The sequence below is a fragment of the Tursiops truncatus genome, chromosome 3 (assembly GCF_011762595.2).
Source record: "Tursiops truncatus isolate mTurTru1 chromosome 3, mTurTru1.mat.Y, whole genome shotgun sequence".
NCBI classification, from domain to species: domain Eukaryota; kingdom Metazoa; phylum Chordata; class Mammalia; order Artiodactyla; family Delphinidae; genus Tursiops; species Tursiops truncatus.
The window spans coordinates 125,575,740-125,601,897 of NC_047036.1; the positions used below are offsets into that span (position 1 = coordinate 125,575,740).

Here is a 26,158-nt window from a genome sequence, read left to right on the forward strand (position 1 = left end):
GCCTGGTGGAGGTGGAAGGGGTCTTTGGTCGTGAAGAGTTAGAGCCAGACAGGCCCTTGGTGACTGTAAAGTGCGACTCTGGGGAAATTGAGGCCCAGCGAGGGGAGGGCCTCTCCCAGGGTCACACAGCAAGTTGGTGCGCCAGCAAGGACCAGAGCTCAGGTACTCTGACTCCTGGTCCAGGACCCCTTGCCCTCTTGCCCGCTGCCCGCAAGTTCCCCAAAGCAGTGTGAAATATTTAGTAAGCACTTATGTGTGCCGGATACAAGCATATGTTCGGTCCCACATTGTGGCTTCTGCTGATAAGTGTTGTGCTTCCTTTCAGACTAGAATCAGACCTCCTGGGTTTGATTCCCAGCCCCACCAATGAACGCTTATGTGTCCCTTAGGCACCTAGCCTCTCTCTGACCCAGCTTCCTGGTCTGTAAGGTGGGGTTAATAATAGTGCTTATCTCAAAGGCGGTTGGGAGGAGTCCAGCAGATTTATACATATAAAGAACTTAGAACAGTGCCTGGTACAAAGAAGTGTCTCAAAAAGTGCTATCCGAGTGATAGTCCCAGCACAACCGGTGGTGGTGGTCATGGAACAAGAGGAATTCTGTATGGGACTCTGGAGAGGGACCACCCTGGAAGAGGTAGAGAGTGACCCTTGCTGGTCACCGGTTGTTCCCTCTCATGCCTTAGACGGCACTTTTGTTTCAGGCACTGGGCTAGGCACACAGGAAACAGGTTCACCATTGAGACAACCCGCATACCAACAGAGTTCTAGAAAGGCCCTGAGAATTTATACAGACACCCGGTTCTTAACCTGGAGACATGGGTCCCAGAGAGTCTGCCTCTGGACTAATGGGGACCCGTGGACCTCTACATATATGTTTTTCTGAGGTCAGTAGCTTCTCTCATATTCTTAGAGGGACCCCTGAGTCAAAAAAGACCCAATCATTTAGTCTACCTGCCCCTGTTTTATACACACACAGACACAGACACACACACAGAGACACCCCCCCCCCCACACACACACACACATACCCCCTACCTTGGAGAAACCAAGGCTGGTTTTTCCCAGTCCTTTCCCTCTTCCTCAAGGCTGGGAGAGGGAAAGGACTCGCCCAAGGTCTCACAGTGAGCTGGGATTGAACTGAATCAGAACCAGGTCCCTTGCCTCTGGTCTAAGAATCTTTTCCTGTCCACGCCAGAGAATCACAGATGTGTGTGTTTGTCTGGGGTCGAGGTAGGGTGGTGTGGCTCATCCAGCTCCTAGGGGAGTGGCGAGTGGCCTTTACTTTGGTCCCCAGGCCTTTGGCAATCCTCCTGGGGGTCATGTCCCTTGAGGAAACACTTGATGCTGTAGCAAAAGCCCATCATGTTTCTTGACTTGTTCTCAAGCTTGGCTGTGGTAGGATCCCTGGCGAAACCCCCAGGCGTCCTCAGCTCCCTGCTTTCTTGGCTGGGATATACTGAGAACTTTTCCTCCGGGTACAGAAGCTCAGCAACTTTTATAGAAAATTTAGAAAAGCCAGACAAGCTTAAGCAGCTTCCATTTGTGTGAAAACAGCTGGCTGGGTTGGAAGTGATGTGTATATATATATTCTTGTATGATTGAATCCCGCCTCATGAAAGGTCACAGAAAGTGGTGTATGTGTACTACGAGCATATGCAGAATGTCCCAATCAAGTGTGTGCATCATATTTCAACAGTAAGATGGGTAGACATCACCCAACATCTGTCTGGGTTTCTCAAGATCACAGATATTCCTCTTAGGTTATGAACTCTCAAAAGGACTTACATTTTATTGGGATGCCTGTATGGGTTTGGGATTGTTAGACAACCTGCTTTCTGTACTTAATATATTGGGAACATATTCTAGGTCATTAAGTGCCCTTCCTGTGTTCCACCATGGCCCTGTGATGTTGGGGTCAGGGTGTGGTTGGTCCTGAGGGGCTGGCTCTGGGCCAGGCTTCTCCCTGAGGTGCACTTCCCCTGTCTCTGGCTGCAGCTCAGCCCCGGCTCCTCTCCTCTTTGTTCCTCCCACAGCTGCAGAAACTCCTTCTCACCACGTCCTACCCAGCCTCGACCTCTGACAGCCAGAAGGAAGGGACCGCCTGGCGCCAGGCAGGCCTCAGGTCTAGAAGTCAGCGGCCTTGGGTCAAGGTATTTCTGCACATGCCCCCAGACCCACCCAGGCCTCTGGGGGTCTCTGGGGAGGGCGGTGTGCACCTTTCCGCTCTTGTTAGAGGCCATCAAGTTCAGTCCACTTCCAGCTTCCCTCTTTGCTCATCACACAACCCTTGTCGCTGATATGCTGGGCACTGCTTGAGACCCAGGCCAGTCTGGGGTTCTAGAAAGAGCCTTGGGCTTGTTCGTGTGCACTTGACCCTTGAACAGTGTGAGTTTGAACTGTATGGGACCACTTCCACTTGTTTTCAGTAGTAAACACTACAGTACTGCAGGATCCGCAGTTGGTTGAATCCGCAGATGCAGAGGAACCGTGGCTGCTGAGGGCTGACTAGAAGTCATATGTGAATTTCCCACTGCGTGACTGTTCTACCCCCCGCAACCCCCACATTGTTCAAGAGTCAACTGTACCTCAGTGTTCCAGGCACTGTGTTAGTTGTTGGGTTAGAGCAGGGACGAGGAGGATGTGGCCTGCCCTCAGGAAGCTTATGCTAATGTGGTGACGGAAGGAAACATAAGGTCCTCACTGGCACCATGCAGGCCATAAGGAGTTTGGATTCCTCTTTGTGGGGAGCCATCGGAGAGCTGAAAGCTCTATCTTGAGCACCCAGGAGGGAAGCAAGTCCCTTTTCCTCCTTGGGCTCCATCTTCTGAGACTTCCAAGGAGAGGTTTCAGAGGTAATTTCCCAGCGTTCCTGTTACTCAAAGCCTGCACCCAGCCCTCCCCTCTTGTCCCCAGACACTGCTGCAGGGGACTGCTGCGGACAGTCCCACCCCTTGGGGCAGAATCAGGATGGCATCTTTCTCAGACAGTGGCTCTGTAGGAGTCTGTCCCCTGCCTGGGCTCCCCTGGGGGGCGGACCCTGTCCCTGTGCCCCCTCCCTACTTGTCCTGGCTGACCTCCCAAAACAGAGGTCCATCCCTCATGTTCCATTCTGTCAACAGGGCAGCAGCTAAGCTCCTTCCTGAGCCAGCCTGCCCTCTGGAGTGCTAGGGGGCACACCAGGGGCGTGAGACACCCTTGACAGCCAGTCTGGCCCCAGCAAAGAGACATTTGCACTGGGAGCAAAGACCCTGTGTGGACCAGTGGGGGCAGATAAGGCTGGGGTGGGGCTACATTGCAGAGCACCCCTGGCCAGGGGGCCTGCCCTTTACCCCACGGGAAGATACTGAATTGTCCTTTTTCTTTTTCTTTTTTTAACAGCTTTATGGAGGTGCCACTTATATACCATAAAAGGCACCTGTTTTAAAAGTATGATTCAGTGATTTTTAGTAAATTTACAGAGTCGTGCAGCCACGACCACAATCCAGTTTTAGAACGTTTCCATCATCCCAGGAAGATCCCCAGTGTCCCTGTTTACAGTTAATCCCTGTTCCCACGCCCAGCCCCAGGCAACCACTAATGTACTTCCTGGCACTCTCTCTGAAGGCTCCGCGCAGGGGAGTGGGGTAGTCAGAGCAGGGCTTTGGCAGTAAATCTAGAAAAGGCGAAATCCATAGCTAGGAGACCTGTTAGGAGGCTGGCCATTCCTTCATTCCTCATCCCCTGAGCACTGCTAAGTGCCAGGCTCTGTGCTGGAAGCTGGGGATGAAGTGGTGAAACCTGGCAATTCTGATGATCCAGGTGAGACCCGCTGGGCCTGGCCAGTGGCTGCAGGGGTGGGCAGCGGGGAGAAGCAGTATGGGTCTCCTTCCTCACTCTGGCCTCTTTTCCTCTCCAGATGGACAGCGCCCAAGACAGGAAGGCCCCCATGATGCAGCCTCAGACCCGGAGCTGCACAGAGCTGCATAAGCACCTCACCTCGGTGCCGTCCTGCCCCCGGGCTAAAGCTCGCTCCCCTGATAGGGTCCTCCAGCCACCACCACCCCTGAGTCCCTGGGTCCCTGCCAAGGAGGATGAGGAGGCGGGTGAGGACTGCCCGAGTCCCCAGCCGGCTCCAGCCTCTCCCTGGGACTCCCCAGCACCGGGCAGGGCAGACCCCGGCACCCAGGTGTCCCAGGAGGACATGCAGGCCATGGTGCAGCTCATTCGCTACATGCACACCTACTGCCTTCCCCAGAGGAAGCTGCCCACACAGGCCCCAGAGCCAGACCCCCAGCCCTGCAGCAGCCCCGCCCAGCAGGTCAGACCCCGGCCTCGGTGCCAGCACCCTTCCAAAGCCACCTGGGCTGAGTTCTCCATCCTGAGGGAACTTCTGGCTCAAGATATCCTCTGTGATGTCAGCAAACCCTACCGCCTGGCCACGCCTGTCTACGCCTCCCTCACACCCCGGGCCCGGCCCAGGCCCAAAGACAGCCAGGCCTCTGCGGGCCACCCCTCCCCCGTGGAGGAGGTGCGGGTCGCGGCTTCACCCCAGAGCTCGGGGCCCAGACCCAGCCTGCGCCCGCTGCGGCTGGAGGTGAAAGGGCACATCAGCCGGTTGGCCAGGCTGCAGCCTGAGGAGGAAGATGAGGAAGAGGAGGAGGAAGAAGAAGAAAAAGAGGAAGAGGAGTGGGGCCGGAAAAGGCCGGGCCGGGGCCTGCCGGGGACCAAGCTGGGGAGGAAGCAGGAGAGCTCTGTGTGCCCCGTGCGGCGTTCCAGGAGACTGAACCCGGAGCTGGGGCCCTGGCTGACGTTCACCGATGAGCCCATGGTCCCCGCGGAGCCCCAAGGGGCTCTGCCCTCGCTGCGCCTGGCCCCTGAGGCCTACCACGTGGAGGGGGAGCTGGGCAGCCCCGCGGACGAGGACAGTGGCCAAGACCAGCAGCTCCGACGGGGACCCCAGATCCCAGCTCTGGAGAGCCCCTGTGAGAGCGGGTGTGGGGACACCGACGAGGACCCCAGTTGTCCGCAGCTCTCTTCTGGAGGTAGTCGGAGTTGGTGGTCCGAGAGAGGGGGCAGGGCCAGGGTGTGGCAGACCCCACTGCCCGGGAGCCAGGAGCCCTGGGTTGGGCAAATCCCTCTTCCTCTCTGTCTCTCAGCTTCGCTTCCTGTGCAGTAGGCTCGTTGGGCAGATCTTCAGGAACCTCCTACCCATCTCTGAGTTTCTCATCATGCATGGGCCAGGTGTCCTTAATGAACGAGCAGCAAGATGCCTGCCTTCTTGGGGCTTGGGTTTCAGTGGGGGAGACAGGCAGTCAAAAAGTGGGCAAGAAAGGAAAAGTGATGACAAATTGTGATAAGTGCTCTAAAGAAGACTCCCTGGGTAGCCATGTGATGGAGGGTGTGAGTCTATAAATTCAGCTCCACAGTGAAGTGGCATTTTAAATGGTAACAATAGTGGGGATAATAATACAGCAGTTATCTGTTATGTACTCGCTGTGCCAGGCTTGGTCTAAGACTTGACACGGATTATCCCCATTGATCCTCACAGGAAGCCCGTGTGGTGGGTGCTGTTATAATTCCCATTTTAAGACACAGAAACAAAGGCACAGAGATAGCTAACGGTCGGTTCAGCGAGTTAGTCCTGCATCTGTCTGGGGCAGAGCCCACAGCCACTACTAGCCTTGGAAGCTGGAACGCTTCACCATTGTGCTACACTGATTGGCCAGAAGGGGTCGCCCTGGTTCCCATCAACTGCCGAATCAGTAGATCCGCCAGCTGTTAATGTTGCTGAGTCTGGGGGAATGAAGGTGGATTTGAGTTGTTCCTGCCAGTCCCTAAAAGTGGCAGAGGCTTTTGGGTCACACGCCTGAAAGAAGCTGTGCTTGGTACCGATGAAGTTCAGAGGGAAACATCTGCTAGCCATGCCATGTTGGGAAAAATCTTATTTTTTTCTTTTTTGTCTTCTTTTCAGACTCTCCCAGGTGCCTCATGCTGGCCTTGTCGCAAAGGTAGATTTTTAGAAATTGTTGGTTTATGACTCCAGGAGACCTTATCTGGTTGGGTGTAGGGTGGTTCATCGGCCCCTGAGCCTGGTCCTTGTCCCCACACCCCTGCCCTCATTGCTATATGGGACTCTTAGGATCTGGGCTCCCTTGAAAGGGAGTTTGTTTTTAGAAGCAGGCCCAGGGGAAAGATGGAGAATTTCATGGGGAAAAGTTGACAGTGCTGTGTGGCTTTGGGCAAGTGTCTTCTCCTCTCTGGGCCTCAGGTGTTCCATCATAAAATAAGGAGGCTGACAATGCTTGTCCTGTCTCCACCTCCCTCAAGTCTCTCCCATGTCTCCTTGAAAGAGCTGTACAGCTTTGATTTCCTCCAACAACCAGGAGAGAGTTCCCCTGAAAATTCTCCCCAGGCATCGCTTTCGTGGGCAGCAGAACCAGGGCCTGGCACAATGTCCCCTTGCCTTCCTGCCATGCTCGGGGAGGTGGAGCCTGCTGCTGACTGACTTCTCTCCTTCCTGTGCTCCCCAGCCCCACTGGCGACCCTCCTTTTGGCAAGAAGAGCTTCGAGCAGACCTTGACAGTGGAGCTCTGTGGCACAGCAGGTGAGCCGGGGGCTCAGCTGGTGGGGTGCCCTTGGGGACGCAGCCCCTCGGGCAGTTAGGGAGTACCCCATCAAGCCTTCCTTGCCACCGCTGCACAGGCTACGCCGGGTCTTGAGCTACACATTGAGGGCGTTATAAGGAGAGTCAGGGCCCAGGTTCAGCTGTTTAGCTGCCAACAGTTGGCACATGATCTGACATGAAAAGAGACACGTGTCTTCCCCTGAAGGAGCCCTCAGTCTTATGTGGGCGACAGACTCACACCATGACAAGTACTGTTTGATATGCGCTTGTTCCAAAGACCGTGCAAGAGCTCTGGGAGCACAGAGGAAGGGGAAGAGTGGGGAGGGGCAGGATGTGGCCTGAGAAGATTCACAAAGTACCCAGAGCAGCAGATATTTGAGCTAGGCTTGCAGGATGCATAGAAGTTGGAGAGACAAAAAAAAGAAAAAAAGGGAAGGGTATCCCCGGCCACAGAATTGGCATGAGCAGAGGCACAGAGGAGCGGCAGTATAGGTGCATCAGAGGAGACTGGCCACCCGGTGTTGCTCTGTGGCAGAACTGGGGGGTCAGGCAAACACAACCACCAAAGGCTGAGAGGAATGCCAGGCCGAAGGGGTTCGTCTAGATCCTGTGGGCTTCGGGAGCACCAGAAAGGAAGAGCTCTCTGGCTGATGCCCGGGGGACGATGGAGTCCAAGGTCAGTTGCAGGACCACTGAGGTCACTGTGGTGGTCAAATCCAGGTGGGAGATGTTAACCTATGGTACCTGCCCCCTCTGCACCCTGGGAGACTTAAGAGGCATTTGGAACGACCGGTGGGAGGGCTCGTGGAATGATTGGATATGGAGCAGGAAGAGAGATCTTGGATGATCTGGAGGCTTTGGCTATCGTTGCCAGACTACAGAAGGGATGGCAAAGGGCTTTCATCACACGCCAGCTCTGAAAAATTACTGATGGACTGTGTGAGAAGGAGTCCCAGGCTGCGTCCAGGCTCGGTCCGCAGTGCGGTAATCGATTAGTGATGCCTGCCATCCATTGGCTCTGGGGAGCGGCGCCATATATGCTACTTCCCTGCCATCCCAAACTAGGGTTTCAGTGTTCCTTGGAGAAGTGATCTGTCTCTGCCTCACATGTGTTTCCTCTTGCTTGGGTAGGACTCACTCCGCCCACCACGCCTCCGTACAAGCCCACAGAGGAAGACCCCTTCAAGCCAGACATCAAGCACAGCCCAGGCAAAGACATAGCTCCCACCCCGGAGGTTCCCCAGCTCGGGGCCGCCGCAGAGGCTGCCCGCAAGCTGCCGAAGAAGCACCCAGAGCGGAGCGAGCTCCTGTCCCACCTGCGGCATGCCGCAGCCCAGCCAGCCTCCCAGGCTGGCCAGAAGCGCCCCTTCTCCTGTTCCTTTGGAGACCACGACTACTGCCAGGTGCTCAAGCCAGACGGCGCCCTGCAGAGGAAGGTGCTGAGGTCCTGGGAGCCATCTGGGGTCCACCTTGAGGACTGGCCCCAGCAAGGGGCCCCGCGGGCTGAGGCACAGGCCTCTGGCAGGGAGGAAGACGGGAGCTGTGATGTCGGCGGCCCCACCAAGGACAGTACGCTGCTGAGAGACCACGAGATCCGCGCCAGCCTCACCAAGCACTTTGGCCTCCTGGAGACAGCCTTGGAGGATGAAGACCTGGCCTCCTGCAAGAGCCCCGAATACGACACCGTCTTTGAGGACAGCAGCAGCAGCAGTGGCGAGAGCAACTTCCTCCTAGAGGAGGACGACGAGGAGGAGGATGATGACGAGGACTCAGGGGTCAGTCCCCCTCGCTCTGACCACTGCCCCTACCAGAGCCCACCAAGCAAGGCCAGCCGGCAGCTCTGTTCCCGCAGCCGCTCCAGCTCTGGCTCCTCGTCCTGCCGCTCCCGGTCACCAGCCACGCGAAGGACCTTCAGGTATGGATAGACGGGTGGCCTCAGGATGGGTGGTGGACCCCTGAGGACCCCCCAGTTTCAGGGTGTCAGGGGAGAGAGGAGCCCTGAAACTGGGGCTGCGTCTCCCTGTGTGGTCAGTGTCCTGGTCGGAGGCCCTGGAGGTGGACTCCTTGGGGAGTTGTGGGCAAGTCCTGTATCCAGGCAAAGCCTGCTGTGTGGCAGTCAGGAGTGGCCCAAATCTCCTGGCCTCGGGGGAGGAAGAAAACTCACTTTCTGGCCTATTGTGGCCTGATATCCAAATGAACTTGCCCCTCATTCATCTGTTTCTGTTTTTATATTTGTAAAACGGTTAGGTTTTTGTGTAAACATATACAGTTAACCCTTGAACAAGGCGAGGGTTAGGGGCACCAATCCTCCCTACAGTCAAAAATCCCGTGTAATTTATAGCCGGCCCTGCTTATCCGAGGTTCCTTCGCATCTGCAGATTCAACAACTGCCGACAGTGTAGTACTGTCGTATTTACTGTTGAAAAAATCCCAGTGTAAGGGGATCCACAGAGCTCACATCCATGTTGTTCAAGGGTCAATATACCCACACAGTGTAATACCTATGTGATGTTTACATGTGAAAGAAAGATCAGCATAATTCTAATCTATGTTCAAAAAAAAAAAATACCGGGATTTAAAGCAGTGATAAGGTTTATTCCCATTTCTCCGTGCTGCTGAGTTGCACAGTGTCTTCCGGCAGTCAGCCGCCCCCGTGGGAACTCTTTTACCTTCGCACAGGGATGATGTGTCATGAGCCTGTTTGCTCGTACCATCTTTGCTCACTGAACCGGACTGTAGAAGGAGCTGGTCCAGAATTCCGTGGGGGGCTGGGCAGAAAGAATAGAAGTTTGGCATATTTTGGTGGAGATAGATTGCTTCTCTCCCTGCTCACAGCAGGACCTGGCTCTTCCTGGGGGAGGCCTGAGGAGGGTGGGTGCAGGTCCCAAACCCTCTGCCCGAGATGCACCTGAGTGACCACCAGATGGTGCTCTTGGGTCCAGAGCAGTGCAGAGTCACCAGGAGGCCTTGTTACCGCTCAGATGGCAGGGCCCCACCTCCTGAATGTCTGGTTTTGTAGGTCTGGGGGTGGAGGTGGAGAATTTGCATTTGTAACAAGTTCCCAGGGAATGATGACGTTGCCAGAGTGCCATGCTCTGAGAAGCAGAATTCAGGTAATAGAAAGATACCTTTTCTTAGGAAAATTCTGCATTATATTTCCTTATCTATACCAGTAGCTCTTAACTGAAAATCTGATTAAAAGCAAAGCCTCCTTTCCCCATTAGAATGAGCATAGACGTCTAACTGAGCACTCAATTTTAGGGGATTTGTGGACTCCCCAGACACTAACGTGCTGAAGCCCTGAACTATCTGTCACTCGAAATGAGCTTATTTTGAGCAATTTCTCAAAAAGCCCTTCTACGTAATAAGCCAGGACGATCAGTCAGAGCCATCTTCCGTCAGACCTCTCTGAGCCCTCCTTCCAGCTCCGTTCTCCTTTCTCCAGGGGTCGCTGTGAGCTAGTCCACCTGTGTTCTCATTAGGCGGTTTCCTCTGCAGCATCTGCTCAGAAGCTGCTACGGTTCTTGTCCTGTTGAAGCGCATCCCCCAAGGCAGGAGGTGGAGTTTCTCGGCCTCTTTCCCCTCCTGAGCTGTTCAGGGCCTGTACCCATGGGCTTGTCTGCAAAGAGTTGGGGGCCTCTCTCGAAACCCCCATGGATTCTCCTTTTCCTCTTCTCCCTTTTGGGCCAAGTTCAGGGCTGGCTTTCTCTGCCACTGGAGAAAGTTAATTGGTTAACTTGGTTCCTGCTCAGCTGCCTGGCAGAGCTTGGTGGCTGGTAAACATGAAAAACTAGTCATCAGTCTTCTCCAGACCAGCATTTCTTTACCTGTGCTTCTGCTACCAAACAACAGTCAACAGGAAGCACTTTGAGCTGGTTTAACAAGCCCTACAGCACCTTCCAGTCACTCTCAGTTCTTCATGGGGGGAGGCTGCCAATTCCATTGCAAATGGATGATGATACTATTATTGTGTAGTACTTTAAGGTTTGCAAGTCACATCCCTTTCTTTTACCCTATGTGAGCTTCACAGATGCACTTGGAGGGTGCGTCTGCCTCTTATCCCCATTTTATAGATGAGGAAGCTGAGGCTCAAAAACGTTCAATAGAAAAATATAGCCAGCAAGTATTGAGCTGTTCCTGGGCTAAGCATTTATGGGCATGTTCTGATTTGATCCTCCCAAATGGCCTAGGAGGCAGATACAATTGATTCTCCCTAGTTGACAGGTGAAGAACTGGAGCTGAGGTGGCTGCAGTAGCCAGCCCGAGGTCACCAGCAGGGAGGTGGTAAAGTCAGCGTTGGAACGCTCTCTGACTCCAGAGCCCCTGCTCTCATCCTCTGCTTTATTCCCAAGGACGCAGACAGCGTGTGGCAGAGTTGGGACTCACCCATGCCCCACACGCCTTGCTGCTTCCACTCTGGCAGCCTGGCCCTCAGGAGGAGAGGGCAGTGTGCAGACAGTCAGGAGGGCGCAGGCGTGCGGCATCCAGGAGCCTCTCGGGCTGTGCATCTGGGCTGACTGGTCCCCTGACCCCCGGGGCCCGGGGGCTGTGATGGCTGCTGGGGCTGCTGCTTGGCCAGGCTCCAACCACTGGAGGGAGAGCAGCGGGTCTGGAATCAGCAGGCCTCCCGCTAGCTCTGGCTTCCTTCTTTTTAGCTTTGCGCGAATTTCCCACTGAACCTGAGCCTCAGGGTTTTCATCTGGAAAGTGGGGAGACATGAGACCTCAGAGGATGGTTTTTTTTCTTCAGGTCAAATACCATAATAAAGCGAGAGGGCCTTTCCACCCCCGTTGGCATAGAAAGGTTCACAAGGGTTATGATTAGCAAAGTGGTGGTTCTCAGTGATCTCGTCCCAGAAGCTTGCAGAAGGTATGTGTCGGTCACGTGTTCAGACCCGCAGGCGAACCCGGGCGGTCACCGCTGAGGGGGAAAGCCGGGCTCCCTCAGGAGGGCCTTCTCATAGTTCTGCCCTCACGAACGAGTCCGAAAGAAGCGGAGGAAGCACCCCTTGCCTCCTGAGCAAGTCCTTCCCCCGTCCCCCTGTGGTTCCTGCCGAGAGTGAGTGCCTCTGCTTTGCTTGTTCACTGACAGATGTGAGAGCAGAGGGTCGTGTTCAGACAGAACGCCAAGTGTCCGGCACACCAGGAAGCAGCGGGAAAAGGCCATTGTAAGTGAAATGGGGCCCCAGAGCCCAGAGTGAATGGGGATGAGCAGGGGCATCAGGAAGTGCTAGGGCTTCGTAGACCTGAAGCCCTTTGAGGTCATCTGTGGCCTGCAGGAGGTAGTTATATTTCTCTCATTTAGAAAAGCACAGGGGTCACCAAAGGGCATCAAAGGTGGCACCGTGCAAAATGCAGCCAAGGGCTGGCTGGGAGGCGTGCAGTTGGTGAGCACGTAGGGCTCAGCGTCAGAGGCTTGACAGGGCCCGGGGGACAGGCGGTGATGGGGGAGCAGAGCTGGCCTTGCTTCCACTTCGGTGTGACCGTCAGTTGCTCCCCAGCTTCCCTGAGCCTCAGTTTACTCATCTGTACACAGGGTCCCCCGGTGCGATCGGGGCTAAGGGACCGAGAGAGACTGTCCCTTCCTCCTGATCCATCTCCTTAATCTTCTCCCAGAGTTAGTTCACAGGCCAGGCAGTGCCTGGTGGACCCACTGCAAAGCACCCCGTAGGGAAAATTCATCAGGAAGCTGCGGCGAGGAGCTGGATTCATCTCCTCCATATCACTTAGAAAGGAGGGAAGGGAAAGTAAGACAGAAGCACGAACAGACAGACAGACTCTCACTGGATTGTCCACCTCCCCCCCAGCATGGTGCTTCAGGGAAGGGAACACATGAGGTATGCATACCCCAGAGGTACGCATGCAGCTGTCTCGAAGCAGGTACTTAAAACCATGTGGAGCGTCTTCCTGGAAACCATGTGTGACCATTCAGCAGTTGTGACATGCCCTGTTCTAGGTGCTGGATGGCAAGAGTGAACGAGACAGACAAGGTCCCCACTTCCCATGGTTGGGCCAGAAGGGAGAGAGAGACAACAGACTCATAAACAAATCAATAAACACTGTAATTACAGATTGGGAGGTGCACTATGAAGTTAATCACGTCATGACGAAAGTGTCTGAAACAGTCGTGTTTTGACTGTGTGGGGCTGATGTATTTATATGGTCGTCTAGGAGGGGCATCTTCAAGGAGCTGGGCCCCAAGAGATGAAAGGAGCCAATGAAGCAAAGATTCTGGAGGACAGTGGGGCAGAGGCAGGAAAGAACCTTGTGAATTCAAGGTGCCGGAGGAGGCTGGGAGAGGACATTGCTACACGCAGCTGAACCTAGGCCATCCTAGGGAACGTGCACACTTCCCGTGACCGCACAGCAGCGCCCTGCTGTGGACTGCGGGCCCTTGCTTTCCTCCCTGCCCTCAGTGGCGCAGAAGGGGATGGCTGGAGAACCACAGGCCTTAACCTGTTCCGGAGCAAGCCCATCTAAACCAGAACCTGGTGATTTTGCCCACAGGAGCACAGCTGGAGTTTCTCCAGCAAATCAAAGCCACTCTTCCGATAGCTGTGGCTTTAACTTCCAATCACAGACGGTAGAGGAAGAAGGGAGGTTCCAGCTGGGCTTCCCCCCCTCCCCTCCCCCTGCTGGGCAGTTCTAGGGGCCTGGCACCAAGCTCACCTGAAGGTCACCTCTTGGTCACAGTGTCTACACAGTACCCTGGCGAAACCAAAGATGATGGTGGCTCCAAGCCCTATGCCCCTGTCCCATTGCTTTTTTCCCAGCCCACTCTAACCCATAGCGACCTGGCCCCCTTTGCTCGTCCATTACCATCCTCGGACCTCCCCCACTACCAGAAAAAGTCAGACTCAAAACAAATACAGAAGCTACTCACTGTGCAGTTACACCCATAGTGACGGCTCCCTCTCCCATCTGCGCCCAGTCTCTGCTCATTCCCTTCAAGTAAACAGCTGCTTCCTTTGGGGCCACTTCCCCATCCGATGCTAAACAGCCCCTTCCTCTCACAAGGCAGGTCCTCTGGGATAGCGACCGTCATTGTCCTCTCTGACTCCAGCCCCAGCTGGTGTCACTCGCTTAGCCAGGTGATGTGGACTGGGGACGAGGACTCCATGGGAGCCTGCCACCAAGGGGGCTCCAGGAAGCCAGGCAATGATGACGGGTCCCTCTGTGTCCCCCTCGGGCAGGGTGAAGGCCGCGTGGTGTACGTTCGAAATCTCTCCAGTGACATGAGCTCCCGTGAACTGAAGAGGCGCTTCGAGGTGTTTGGAGAGATTGTGGAGTGCCAGGTGCTCACGAGAAGCAAGAGGTGAGTCAGGCTCTCGCAGAGGAGGGGAGTGGAGGGCACAGAGGTTCCAGTTCAGGTCTGGAAGCATAAAAGATGTCTGAGAAGATTTGCAGAACAAATCTAGTGCCAGCGCAGGGGAAGGAAGGACCGGTAACCATCGTGCAACCCAGTAATAGCAGGGAACATGTACTGATAATTTGCTAAAGTGCGAGCCAATTTCCATGCATTCTTTTTTTGTGTGTGTGTTACGCGAGCCTCTCACTGTTGTGGCCTCTCCCGTTGCGGAGCACAGGCTCCGGACGCGCAGGCTCCGGACACACAGGCTCAGTGGCCGTGGCTCACGGGCCCAGCCGCTCTGGGGCATGTGGGATCTTCCCAGACCAGGGCACGAACCCGTGTCCCCTGCATCAGTAGGCAGACTCTCAATCACTGCGCCACCAGGGAAGCCCTCCATGCATTCTTTTACTTAACTTTCCAACTTGCCTGTGACGTATGCACTCTTACTCTTTCTATTGCTCTCCTTTCTGGGGAGCTCAGACAAGTTAACTGAACAGCTACCTAGTGGCAGAGCCAGATCTGCAGCCTGTGTGTCAGCTTCTGGTTTTCCATCCTAGACCCTGGTACAGGGCTGCAAAAAGCTCCTGGTGGGGCTTCCCTGGTGGCGCAGTGGTTGAGAGTCCGCCTGCCGATACAGGGGACACGGGTTCGTGCCCCGGTCCAGGAAGATCCCACATGCCACGGAGCGGCTGGGCCCGTGAGCCATGGCCGCTGAGCCTGCGCGTCCGGAGACTGTGCTCCGCAGCAGGAGAGGCCCGCGTACCGCAAAAAAAAAAAAAAGCTCCTGGTGGCTGAAGGCATGCTTGCATTGCAGTCTTACTTCGCTGCAAGCCCCACGCTGCTCCATCCCTCTGTTCCTCTGCAGCTGTGGCCCAGGTGTCTCACTCACCTGGGGAAGCAGTGTTTCATCTGTCAGGGGATCTGCAAGAATAGGTTGCGTATAAATGTACAACTTAGATGTCAAAGCTTTGTCGGTTTTGAAATAATTCTGAAGTATCTCCCATTATACTTGCAAACGAAGTTATTAAGTTTTTAAAATTCTAATTTAATAATTTTTAAAATCTTCAGTGAGAAAATAGTTTCTGCATAAGAATCATTACACATCTCACATCCCTTAGGGTGGCTACAGAAAATAACAAGCGTTGGTGAGGATGTGGAGAAATTAGAACCTTGCGCACTATGGGTGGGAATATAAACGGTGCAGCCACTGTGGAAAACGGTATGGAGATTCCTTAAAAAATTAAACATAAAATAAGCATTTTATCCAGCAATTCCTCTTCTGGGTATATAATCAAAAGAATTGAAAGGAAGATCTTGAAGAGATATTTGCACATCCCTGTTCATAGCACCATTATTCACAATAGCCAAGAGGTGGAAACAACCCAAGTGTCCGTTGACAGATGAATGGATAAACAAAATGTATATGCATGCAATGGAATATTAGTCTTAAAAAAAGGATGGGCATCAGTCCTGTCACATGCTGCAGCATAGATGAACCTTGAGGACGTTATGCTAAGTGAAGTAAGCCAGTCACAAAAAGACACATATTGTGTGATTCCACTTACGTGAGGGATCAAAAGTAGTCAAATTCATAGAAACAGAAAGTAGAATGGTGGTGGCCAGGGCCTGGGAAGAGGGGGTATAGGGAGTTGTTGTTTAACGGGTACAGAGTTTGTTTTGCAAGATGAAAAAGTTCTGGAGGTCCATCACACAAACTTAACACAACGGAACCGTACACTTCAAGATGGTAAATTTTATGTTATGTGTTTTGATCACAATTTTTTTAAAAGTCATTACACAAATAGAACTGTTTTAAGTTCTGTGCAGTCTTCGGGATGTCAAATGAAGATAACCTGTAAAGACAAAGCAATCAAATTAATCTCTAAGGAGAAGGGTCAATTTGTTAAGATTTAAAAAGCACGCATGAGTCTCAGACATTTAAAGAATCAGAAGGGTCCCAACTTTGGCCTGGTTCAGAGAGGTGTCAGGAAATGTGATACAACTGAGTGTTTACAAGGCATCTGCTGTCACTAGGCCTGTGCTGAGTAATAGGAGGGCCCACGTGGTCTCTGTCCGTGAGGAGTCTGTCTGGCAGATGGGTAGGTTGGGGTTCGTTCTCTTGTTGTTTGTGGAACTGAGGAGTCAGGTAGAACTGACTTTAGGTCCCCCTCACCTCGGCATCCTTCTCAGGCAGGCTTCCCTCCTGGTAGCAAAGTGGCTGCCTCCAGCTCTAAGTTTGTCTCCTACTCGGGGAAGCAGGAGTCTGTCTCCCTCACGGTTCCAGCAAATATGTGGGATGGAGTCTTTGGGGTTCTGCTTTGGCTGACGGGTTCATCCTTGAACAAATCCCTGTGGCCAAGGAGGGCCACCGTTGTGTGACTTACCCTGGCGCCCTGAGCCCAGCTGAGCACAGGGCGCTGTTGTCAGAGGACGTGGAGCAGAGGCTGAGCAGGCAGGCACGACACGTCTCCCATGAAGGATGAGATGTGTACGGAGTACTGTCGATCTCAGGGAAGGTGAAGGCCAAGTTAGCAGCCAAGGAAGGGCTGGCTGAGGCTGCCTTTGAAGGGTGCGGGCCTGGGAGGATGGGGGCATAGGTGTGGCAAATCCTAGAACATGGGAATCCTGAGGGAAGTAGAGGGGAGTGTGAAAAGGATCAGCCTTCGTGGCGGGAAGCCTGAGTTTACTTCCCTGCTCTGCCACCCGTCTTTGGGCAAATTCTGAACTCAGAGCCTGTTTCCTCACTCCAGAGGGGGGAGGTGACAACAGCCCCCCATCACAGGGGGGTCTGAAGAGCGTGTGGGGCGATGGGTGGTGGCCAGCCCCGGGCCAACATGCAGTAGATTGCCTGCTCTTACTATGACTCCATTGTGGAGGTCAGCCCCGTGACTGTCGTTGTGTCTATCGAGGGGCCATGCGAGACAGTTACGGAGTCATCGTGGCTTTCCGCTCCTCACCTAGTGGCGGGTGGTCTGACGATGTTGACCGAGCTGGCCCAGTGACGCGCTCCCCTTGTCCTCTCTCCCCAGAGGCGAGAAGTACGGCTTCATCACCTACCGGTGTTCTGAGCACGCCGCCCTCTCTCTGAGGAACGGCGCTACCCTGCGGAAACGCAGCGAGCCCTCCTTCCAGCTGAGCTACGGGGGGCTCCGGCACTTCTGCTGGCCCCGCTACACTGACTACGGTGAGTATGTAGGCCCCGCACATCCCAGTCAGACCCAAAACGTCAGGGGCAGTGACCTCCTTTATTGAAACCTAAAGCCCACTCTGGACACGGCTGCCACACCCAGACTCCCCTGTGCTGGTGAGTATAACTTGGCAGCCACCTGGCCCGGAGGCTGGCCTCTGGTGCATCTTGTCCTGTGCCAGGACTGCTACCAAAGAGATGAAGCCTCTCGTGGCCTCTTGGAAGGTCCAATCTCGTGTTCACAGCCACCTGGCAGAACCATGGCTACCGTCTCTTTGACCTCACGGGGCCAGTACTGACCTGCCCCCTTGAGGGGCATCCACGGCGGCCCCGACAGGCAGCAGCCTTGTCCATTAATGGGCCGCAGTGAAACTATTGTCATCTGGGGACAAGTCAGTGAAGAAGGACAAAGTATCATTTAGGAGAGAGTTCTTTATAGGGGAGAGTCCGGTGCAGCCTCCGGAGTGCAGGGCTGAGTGTCAGGAGACCCCGGAGGCTCCCGGCCAGGCAGCGCTCCTGACTGCATGTTCCCCGTGGGGACCCAGTTCCCTGGCCATGCGCTAAGGGATTCATAGTTTCGTGGGCTGCCTTACGTGACCTCCTCACTGGTTTCCTAATGGGCAAGAAACTGTTAAGGGAAGTAGAATTAGAGGCTTTTGGAGCTGGAAAGGAGCTCTGGGGGACTCTGCTTCAGGCCTCCCCATCCTACAACCAGGGCGACCGAGGCCCTGAGACACTGCTCCCATGGCAGAGGTGTTCCAGCAGGAGGGCAGCGCTGCTGCCCGCCGCCCGGTGCTCTCTGAGGCCTCGGGCGCATCCGCTCTGTGGTGCTGACCCCGGCGGCAGATTTTCTGGTCCGCTGGCCTTGCTGAGCTGCTTGCCGCCTTCCCCTCTCACTGCCTCCTCCACCCCCACCCAGATTCTAATTCAGAAGAGGCCCTGCCTGCGTCAGTGAAAACCAAGTACGAAGCCATGGATTTTGACAGCTTACTGAAGGAGGCCCAGCAGAGCCTGCACTGATAACAGCCTTAACCTTCGAGGAATACCTCAATACCTCAGACAAGGCCCTTCCAATATGTTTACGTTTTCAAAGAAATTAAGTATATGAGAAGGAGAGAGAGCGAGTGCGTGAGAGAGAGAGAGAGAGAGAGAGAGAGAGAGAGAGAGAGGCTTGGAACTGCTGTCCTTTTAAAACAAACAAAAAAATCAATGTTTACATTGAACAAAGCTGCTTCTGTCTGTGAGTTTCCATGGTGTTGACGTTCCACTGCCACATTAGTGTCCTCGCTTCTGACGGGTTGTCCTGGGTGCGTTCCAGACGCTGAGTCCGTCACCCGCCTCCCCTTCCTCCCCGACCGACGTCCCCTCGTAGACGTGCAGCTGTGTTCACCATACCATTTCTTGTCTGTAGTGTGTGATGATGAAATCGTTACTTGTGAATAGAATCAGGATTATAAACTCATTTTTAATTGAAGAAAAAAAAAGTATATCCTTAATGTATTTATGGCTCAGATGTACTGTGCCTGGGATTATTGTATTGCTTCCTTGATTTTTTAACTATGCACTGTCGTGAGGTGTTTGCCACTGAGCTGCACTGCTCCCTTTGCCAGAATGCCCCAGAGGTGCTGGGTGGCCGGAAGCCTGGTCACCGGGGAGGTGTGGCATGCAGCCACAGCTGGGAGGAATGGAGAGAGGTTTCTGGGCCTCTTCTGCTGAGCGCTGCCTTGTCTCTCATTGAGCAAGTTTGGGTCCATTTACAATCAGAGCCCTCATCTGGTGTCCAGCTCACGCTTAGAATTTGTGCCTGGCCGTGAGTGCTCAGATCCTTGCGGACCTTGGAAGGAAGGTGGGGTGAGCTGCGTTATTCCCGTTTTCCAGGCAGTGCCCCAAGAGGCAGAATGACTTGCCCAGGGTCCCACAACCAGTGAGACTACAGAGGAACGGCCCAGCCCGGGCCTATCCTAGGATAAAGAGGCAAAGTTGCAAGGACTGGTAGAGGTGGGTTCAGCTAAAAAGGACAACAGGCTAGACGCTTCCAGGCTCATTTTGTGGGGGTAAGTCAATGGCTGTCTCACCAGCATGGGGCAAGTTTAGGCTCTGGTACCAGTCTTGATCCAAGGGGTCCTGTGGTTTGCTTATACCTGTGGACATGCCATCACAGCTTCAGTGATGCACCTGGGGTGACACAGAGAGGCAACCTGGGAGCGGTCATTCATCCTTTTTGGGCCAGTCACCAGCCCATCCTCCTTCAGCTTGACTTCCCTTTTCTTCACCTGTAAAGTTGTTTTGGTGGCATGGGGCAAGGGGAGCAGGAGGGAGACATGAGGGATGGGGATGGACAAGACAATCTCCAAGCTCCTCTCTGACGTAGAAAACGTTCATTGGGCTTTACTTTAAAATTTGTGTTCTTGAGTGATGTCAGAGCCGTGTCCAGCTTGGATGTTCTGCAGGTGCCTTGGGGGCCGTTTGTGAGGGAGAGCATGGCCAGGAAGGGTAAGAGTGCATTGCTTCTGCTTCAGACAGAGCGGCTCCAACTTGGTCTCTTTCACACATCAGGGTTCCTTGGGAAATTTTTGTGTTTAAAAGAAAAAAAGTCCTGCTGCTTAAAAAAAAGTTTGAACTTGACTCATTTAACTAAACGAGGTGATTTAATCTATTATTAATGCCGGGCCTATTTCTTTGGGAATTGGTAGTTACGGGGTTTTGGTTTGTTTGTTTGTTTGTTTTTGCAGTACGCAGGCCTCTCACTGTTGTGGCCTCTCCTGTTGCGGAGCACAGGCTCCGGACGCGCAGGCTCAGCAGCCACGGCTCACGGGCCCAGCTGCTCCGCGGCATGTGGGATCTTCCCAGACCGGGGCACGAACCCGTGTCCCCTGCATCGGCAGGTGGACCCTCAACCACTGCGCCACCAGGGAAGCCCTGTTTGTTTGTTTTTAAGATTATAAAATACCTCAGTAGGTTAGCTGGGCCGACGAACCTCTCCTGAGAGGTGAGCATACTCCAAGCTGGCAGAGAAGGTTGGAGGAGACAGGCGTTAGAGGAACAGGGAATTTGAGTTCCTGTGTATCAAGTCACTTCACCTCTCTGGGCCCCAATTGTCTTTTCTGTGTAATGGGCTGAGGGGGAGAATTAGGCAAGCTGATCTCTAAGGTCCTTGCCAGGTCTGATAGTCTTAGCTTCTCCTAAGGTGGTATCTAGCAAATACATAGTGGCATATGGGCCACTACTCCCATGTCCTCGGCCAGTAGCAGATATAACTAATCAACCACAGTACTCATGTTCTCTGAGCTTGGTCATGCTATTAGAATCCTCAACACAGTTCCGAGCAGCCATTACTAACTGATCAGAGTTTAACCTGTTTAACCTTCTGGTCTAATCTTTGAATGGTTTCTGTTATACAGAACTATATGGTGGTGGGTTTCATGCTGGCCCAACCCTGATCTATGAGAGAAGATTCCCCTAAAGCCCTTCCTTGGCACAGGACTCCCAATATTACTCCGACACAATCCCATTTCGGGGTGGGGGCCAAGTGGAATCGTGGGCAGGAACATGTTTGGGGAAGGCAGGGTTTAGGAGGATGGACCAAAAGGGGACTTTCCACAGCACGGACCTGCACATTCTAAATTCCTTTGATAGCTGTTCACTGCCTAGCATACAGTAGGCACACAATAAATGGTTATGGAATAGAATGGAATGGAATAGAATTTAAATCCACCCGCTGTCTCCCCTAAGTCCTGATTTGCACCAAGGAGTAAACTGAGATTTCATCCTGTGGAAAAAGTAGGAAGGAACTCTGCATTCAGAGTCTGGAGAACTGGGTTGAGTCCTGGCTCTGTCAAAAACTATCTTTGTGACTTTCATAAGTCACAGAGTCCCTTCCTCTCCCTAAGCCTTGGTGTGCCAGAAGGAGTCAGACTAGATGATCTCTAAGCCCCTCCTATTTGCTTCTTCCTTGATTACACTAGCCTAGAGATTCTACCATGAGAAGATGGTACCTTAGGGTAAAGAAATGCAGACTTTTAGTGAAGGACAAATGTGTCCCCTCTTCTGGGTCAGCTGAAGCTGCCCTTTCACTTCAGATTAATACAAGGCACTTGAAGGTAGTTAGACATTGGCTCTTGAGTGTAGTACTGGGACGTGATATGCCTAAGGTGGGGGCTGGGTCCCGCTGATGGGAGAGGGTGCCTGCCAAAGGCATCAGGAAGTTTCTTCTCTCCATCCCGTACATAAAAGGCTGCAAGTTCTAAAACTGACCAACCCTGCAGACAACCTCCATCCAGAAGACTCATTCGGTGCTCTGTATTATTTACCAAGGAGACTCCAAGGTCTCTCCAGACAACTAGTCAACCTTGGTCTCTTTCCCACCAAATTAAGGAGTAACCCAGAGGGAGCAGCTGCCATTGGCAACCATCTCATTGTAGCTCTGTCCTAGTATTTGCTCTTGATCATGTTTACATGTGATTGCCATAAAAGCTTACAGTAGACTGTGTTGGTAGCCACCCACGCAAGGCAGGTTGTACTGTCCATCTCTGTGCCGTGCTGGTGTTTTCCAAATATGTCCGATCTAAACGCTAAGTGGAATTCTTCCATCTCCTTCCTCAGTCGGTACGGGCTGAATCAGAATCCTCACTCCTGGGGGCTCTGGTTACCGAAGGAAAATGCATCAAAGAGGTAAAGAATATGAGTGGATGGAGTGCAGCTACGGCGGTGACCCCCTTCCCCCCCATCATACCTTGCCCCCCAACCAGAACACTGCTTTGAGACCCAAAGCGCCAGTCAGGTGTCTGCATCTGCTGTGAGTTCTCACAGCTTTGCGTGTCAAATGTGCCCAGCAGAGAGGCAGGGCTTCAGGGGTTCCAGGGTGGGAAGAGGAAGGGAAGAACGCTCTAAGCTGCAAAGACTCGGTACCCAGGTCCTGATGTGGGAAGACATGCAATCAGAAATCGTTCTCGCCTAAAGCCTGTGCTTGTTGATGTTTGGAGAGCGATTTCTTCTAGGTGTATGCAATATACGTACTGCGGGGGCAGGGAAGGCATGACAGTGCAGCCCTTCTGCAGGGATGGCTTGGAACCCTATCCCAGGCCTTAGGTTCAGTTGAAATGACAGCTGAGCCTGCAGCTTGAGAGATGGGACATCCCAGCTGTGAAGCAGAATCAACCCCAAAGGATTTGTTGATCTGACTCACTGATGTCAAAACTGCAGTATTTTCTTACCATTTGAGATTTAGCAGTTGTCCTCAGATATGACCAAGGAAAGAAATCGAATGTACAGTAGCAAATGAAGTGAACCTAATGGTTTCAATGGCCAAAGAAGAGGGATCCTTCCAATTGGGGCAGAAGGAAACCGGTTTGTGCTTACGTGCAATATGTTTAAGCCGTTCCCCAAGTCCCTGAGACATTTGCACATATAGATGGGCTCCAGGGCTGTCTGCCGGGTCCAGGGGTATGGGGTAAATGGAGGGAGAGCTTGGGAGCTGGGAAACCCTCATGCATAGCGATGCCCTTGGCCCAAAACAGACGTGAGGTGGAGGGTCCCTGAGAGCCGGCTGTAGAATGTCCAGGAAAGTAGGCAGAGGCTACCTTTGCATGGAACCAATAAAAGCACTTTGAGAAAACCACAGCACTCAGCCTGGCTCCGTGTTTCTACACTGGCGAATATGGATCTCCTTGGGCTGTGTGAGGCATTCTCCTAGGGCTTGGAACAGGGGATCAGGAAAGGGGCTGGTGAGGGAGGAGGGAGCAGAGATGCCTTCCTAGACATCAGCCACAGGAGAGCCCATTCTAGGGTCAGCCCTTTGCTGGCCTCTTTGTTGGAGGCCCTAAAAATGGAGTGGTGCTTTTCAATCTCGGTACCTATTTCTGTAAAAAAAAAAAGAAAAAAGAAAACAGCACAGCTGATTGAAATGGGTTTGCAGAGCAAATCGTTTATCTATAAGCCATCTCAAAGTGAGAAACCCAGAGTTTCTTGCTTGCTATGTGGTCTTGGGCCACTGTTTCCTCATTTACAAATGGGAATATTGGATGGAATGAGCACTAAAGTAAGTCCCTTTCACCTCTGATAGACTCAGATTCCCATCCTGGAGCCTCGGGAATCCATCACTAACCCACGAAACCAATTCCATTCTCTGACTGCCCAGCTCACATTCAGGGTGAGAGTTCTCTGCAAGGTAACCAACCCGCGGTGGATTCAGACCCACCTGGTCCTGGCCGAGCTACCTTATATGAGGAGGCCAGCTCCCCAGGACAGATCTAAGCCATAGTTTCTGGTGGGGTGGTGAGAAGTAAACCCCAGCTTGGCTAGGTGGCGATGTCGAGTCTCCCGTGAGCCTCGTCGTTGTCCTCGCCGCCGAGCAGCTTTCAGTCCGAATGTTGTGACCACTTGGCTGTTTCTCTATTGCTCACAGACAATACTAGCAATACACTTGTTTTTCCAAAACAGCTTAACTTAGGCACTTTTCACACATTTCTTTCAAATGATTGTAAAACATATGGGGCAACAGGAGGCGTGGATCACGCTGCATATGTTTAGGGCAACTTTTGTTTTTTGTTTCATTATAGCAGCGGTGACTGAGGCTTCAAGATCGGGGGGACAGATGTTTAGGTACTCCATTTCATCAGAATGCCTTGCACGTTCAGAAGCAGCACAGAAATCCAACTGCCCGAACTGGGGGTTCGGAAAATAGGGTTTTGTAGGTGGTCGTTCCCTGGGCTGTGCAACAGTGTCTCAAAGACATGTTTTATAGCCAGAACCCCCTCTCTGCTGTACATTTTGTCAAAGGATCCTCCAAGCCTCCTTTTTCACTTTGCCAGCCTTGCTCGTGGGTGACTTTTGAAGGGACTGGTCATCTTCCACCTCAGCACTTTGCCTTATTAACGTCTAGCCGCCATCTAGTGGCCAAAGACTGTATCTACCAGCTACCCAGATGGAAGGCAAATAAATCCTTTTGGCTACCTTGCTGTCCAACACCAACTTTGGGAATGAAATGCAAGGTCATGAGCAAACTGTCTGTGTGTTTAGAGCACAGTGTAACACCAGTCAGAAGCCCCAGCAGCAGCCACGCAGACTGAGAAGTAATACACTAGCTATCCTGTTGGCAGCAGAGACAGGAGTGGACCCTGTGCCCAGGTGCCCAGGAGGGGTTTACTGTAACTGCAATACTGGCAGCGCAGCTGCTGACCTTGTTAAGTGAACCTCTGCTCTGTGCCCCCCACTGGACCCTCGGGACAAGCAAAGAGGTTGAGTGTGAGGATTCTGTGGGGGGCCTGGCCATGGCCTTTGGTATGGTCCACCGAATAGCCAAATAGATTTTTTTCGTTTGTTTGGTTTTGTATTTAAAAATCTTGTCAAATGTTTTTGTGTTAGGAATAAAAAGTCATAAACTACTCCCAACTTTGTTTCTGGAGGAATGTTTTGATTCCAATGGAAAGAGGTTGGAACTCTCAAGGGGTGTGCGGTCAGAGTGGTCAGTGGACCAGGGAAGTGGACCACTTGGATTTCCAAATGGTTTCTGGGGAAGATGGCCATCCAGAAGTCTGGCCCAGGGCAGTCTGCTCCGGAAATTCACACCCACTCCCTTCACCTACTTGTGCCACGGGATTAGCATTGGTTTGGAGCATCTGCTTCTTCTAGAGGCAGCTGCTAATGTTGAAACCAACACAAGATTCCTCTCCCCAACCCCAGGTTTCTAAAGAAACAGTGACTGTAGCTCGCCTTAATCGACTGGGCAAGGTGGTCCCTATGGTCCCTTCCAGCATTTCCAAATATTGGACTCAAATCCTTTTCTCTTAGTGTGACCATGCAGCCTAGAGAATTCTGAGCAATAGGAAGCCAGGGCTTTCCCTGGCTCTGTGACAGGGTCAAACCAGGGAATGGCTAACCTTGTGAGGTTTGGGCATCCCCAGGGGTACTACTGTAGGGGGCATTATTTATTAGGAAGCTCAACAAGGTAACTACAGCCTGGGGTGTGTGAGCGCAAGGTTGTGTGTGTGTGTTTGTGTGTGTGTATGCATGTGTGCACGCCTGTGTTTGTGTGTATGTATGGAATTACATTGATGCATTTCTTGAGAAAGGTGCAAGAATTTCACCTACACAGAGGGACACATCTGCTTTGTTATTTATAATAGAAAGCTAAAATTTAATTTTTTAAAGGACACTGCTGATGATTGAGAATCAAGTTTTTAGTTTTGCTATTTTTTTTAATTGGTAGAGGATTTTTTATATATTTTTTCCATTTTGTTGGGTTGTGTCCTTATTTATATAAATACATTATCCCCGAGGGCAAAGGAAGAGAACTTCTTTGCTTTTAATTATTATGGTTGGCATTGTCCCCATTTTATTTCTGGTGTGGTTTATCTGTCTTACCTTCTAAATGAGACACTGTTTTCCTGTATTTGTACATTGTCAGATTCTATAGTTTCCTAGATAATTTAACCAAATTGCTCTATGTATTATTATTCCGTGAGTATAAAGTTCTATTTTAACGTCTGTAAATACTTCAGAACTGGCTTCTTTTCTCAAACTCCCACTGTGGAGTTAATTGTTTACATCACAAAAACTGTAGAATCTCGATGCTCATGTACTGTAAATAGTGAAGTGATCTGCTTATAAATAAACTTAACAAATACACTATGGAGATTAAAAAGAAAATACCACCTACAGCCCTGCCCAGGTGTGTCTTTCTTTATTGGTCCTACGACGTGCTCGTTGAGGGTCGCGCCGGCTACTAACTGGGAAAAGGATTCTAGCTGCAGCGTCATCTCTCAGAGAAGACCCCAGTCCAGGTGTGCCCCTCACTCCAAAACTCTCCGAGCTCACTAGTCCTTTCTTCATAGCACTTCTTTGTGGATCGTGATGAACCATTCAGACTCGCCTCACATAACATTGTTCCATTCTGGCTTCTTGCCGGTATGACTCTAATGAAGCTATAGGTACCACCTTGTGAACGAGGACTCCCTCGTTTTGGTATATCCGCTTTTTCACACAAGCACACTAAATATATGTGCTAAAAGAGAGATTT

General features: G+C 52.4%; 1 protein-coding gene across 5 annotated transcripts in view; it reads left to right on the plus strand.

Moving 5' to 3' along the window:
- Positions 1 to 25,793, plus strand: part of PPARGC1B (PPARG coactivator 1 beta) — a 113,837-nt gene extending 88,044 nt beyond the window's left edge. For 2 of the 5 annotated variants that reach the window (XM_073801856.1, XM_073801857.1), the window contains 9 exons: positions 2,035 to 2,151; positions 3,897 to 5,022; positions 5,952 to 5,988; positions 6,511 to 6,584; positions 7,737 to 8,520; positions 11,697 to 11,772; positions 13,798 to 13,919; positions 16,985 to 17,139; positions 23,700 to 25,793. In XM_073801856.1, coding sequence (XP_073657957.1) covers positions 2,035 to 2,151; positions 3,897 to 5,022; positions 5,952 to 5,988; positions 6,511 to 6,584; positions 7,737 to 8,520; positions 11,697 to 11,772; positions 13,798 to 13,919; positions 16,985 to 17,139; positions 23,700 to 23,824 — 2,616 coding nt within the window. In that variant the 3' untranslated portion in view covers positions 23,825 to 25,793. Of the gene's footprint in view, positions 1 to 2,034; positions 2,152 to 3,896; positions 5,023 to 5,951; positions 5,989 to 6,510; positions 6,585 to 7,736; positions 8,521 to 11,696; positions 11,773 to 13,797; positions 13,920 to 16,984; positions 17,140 to 18,061 lie in introns of those variants that run through there. The other 3 variants (XM_033853406.2, XM_033853407.2, XR_004525916.2) reach the window with 2 other exon arrangements.
- The last annotated feature ends 365 nt before the right edge of the window (positions 25,794 to 26,158 follow it).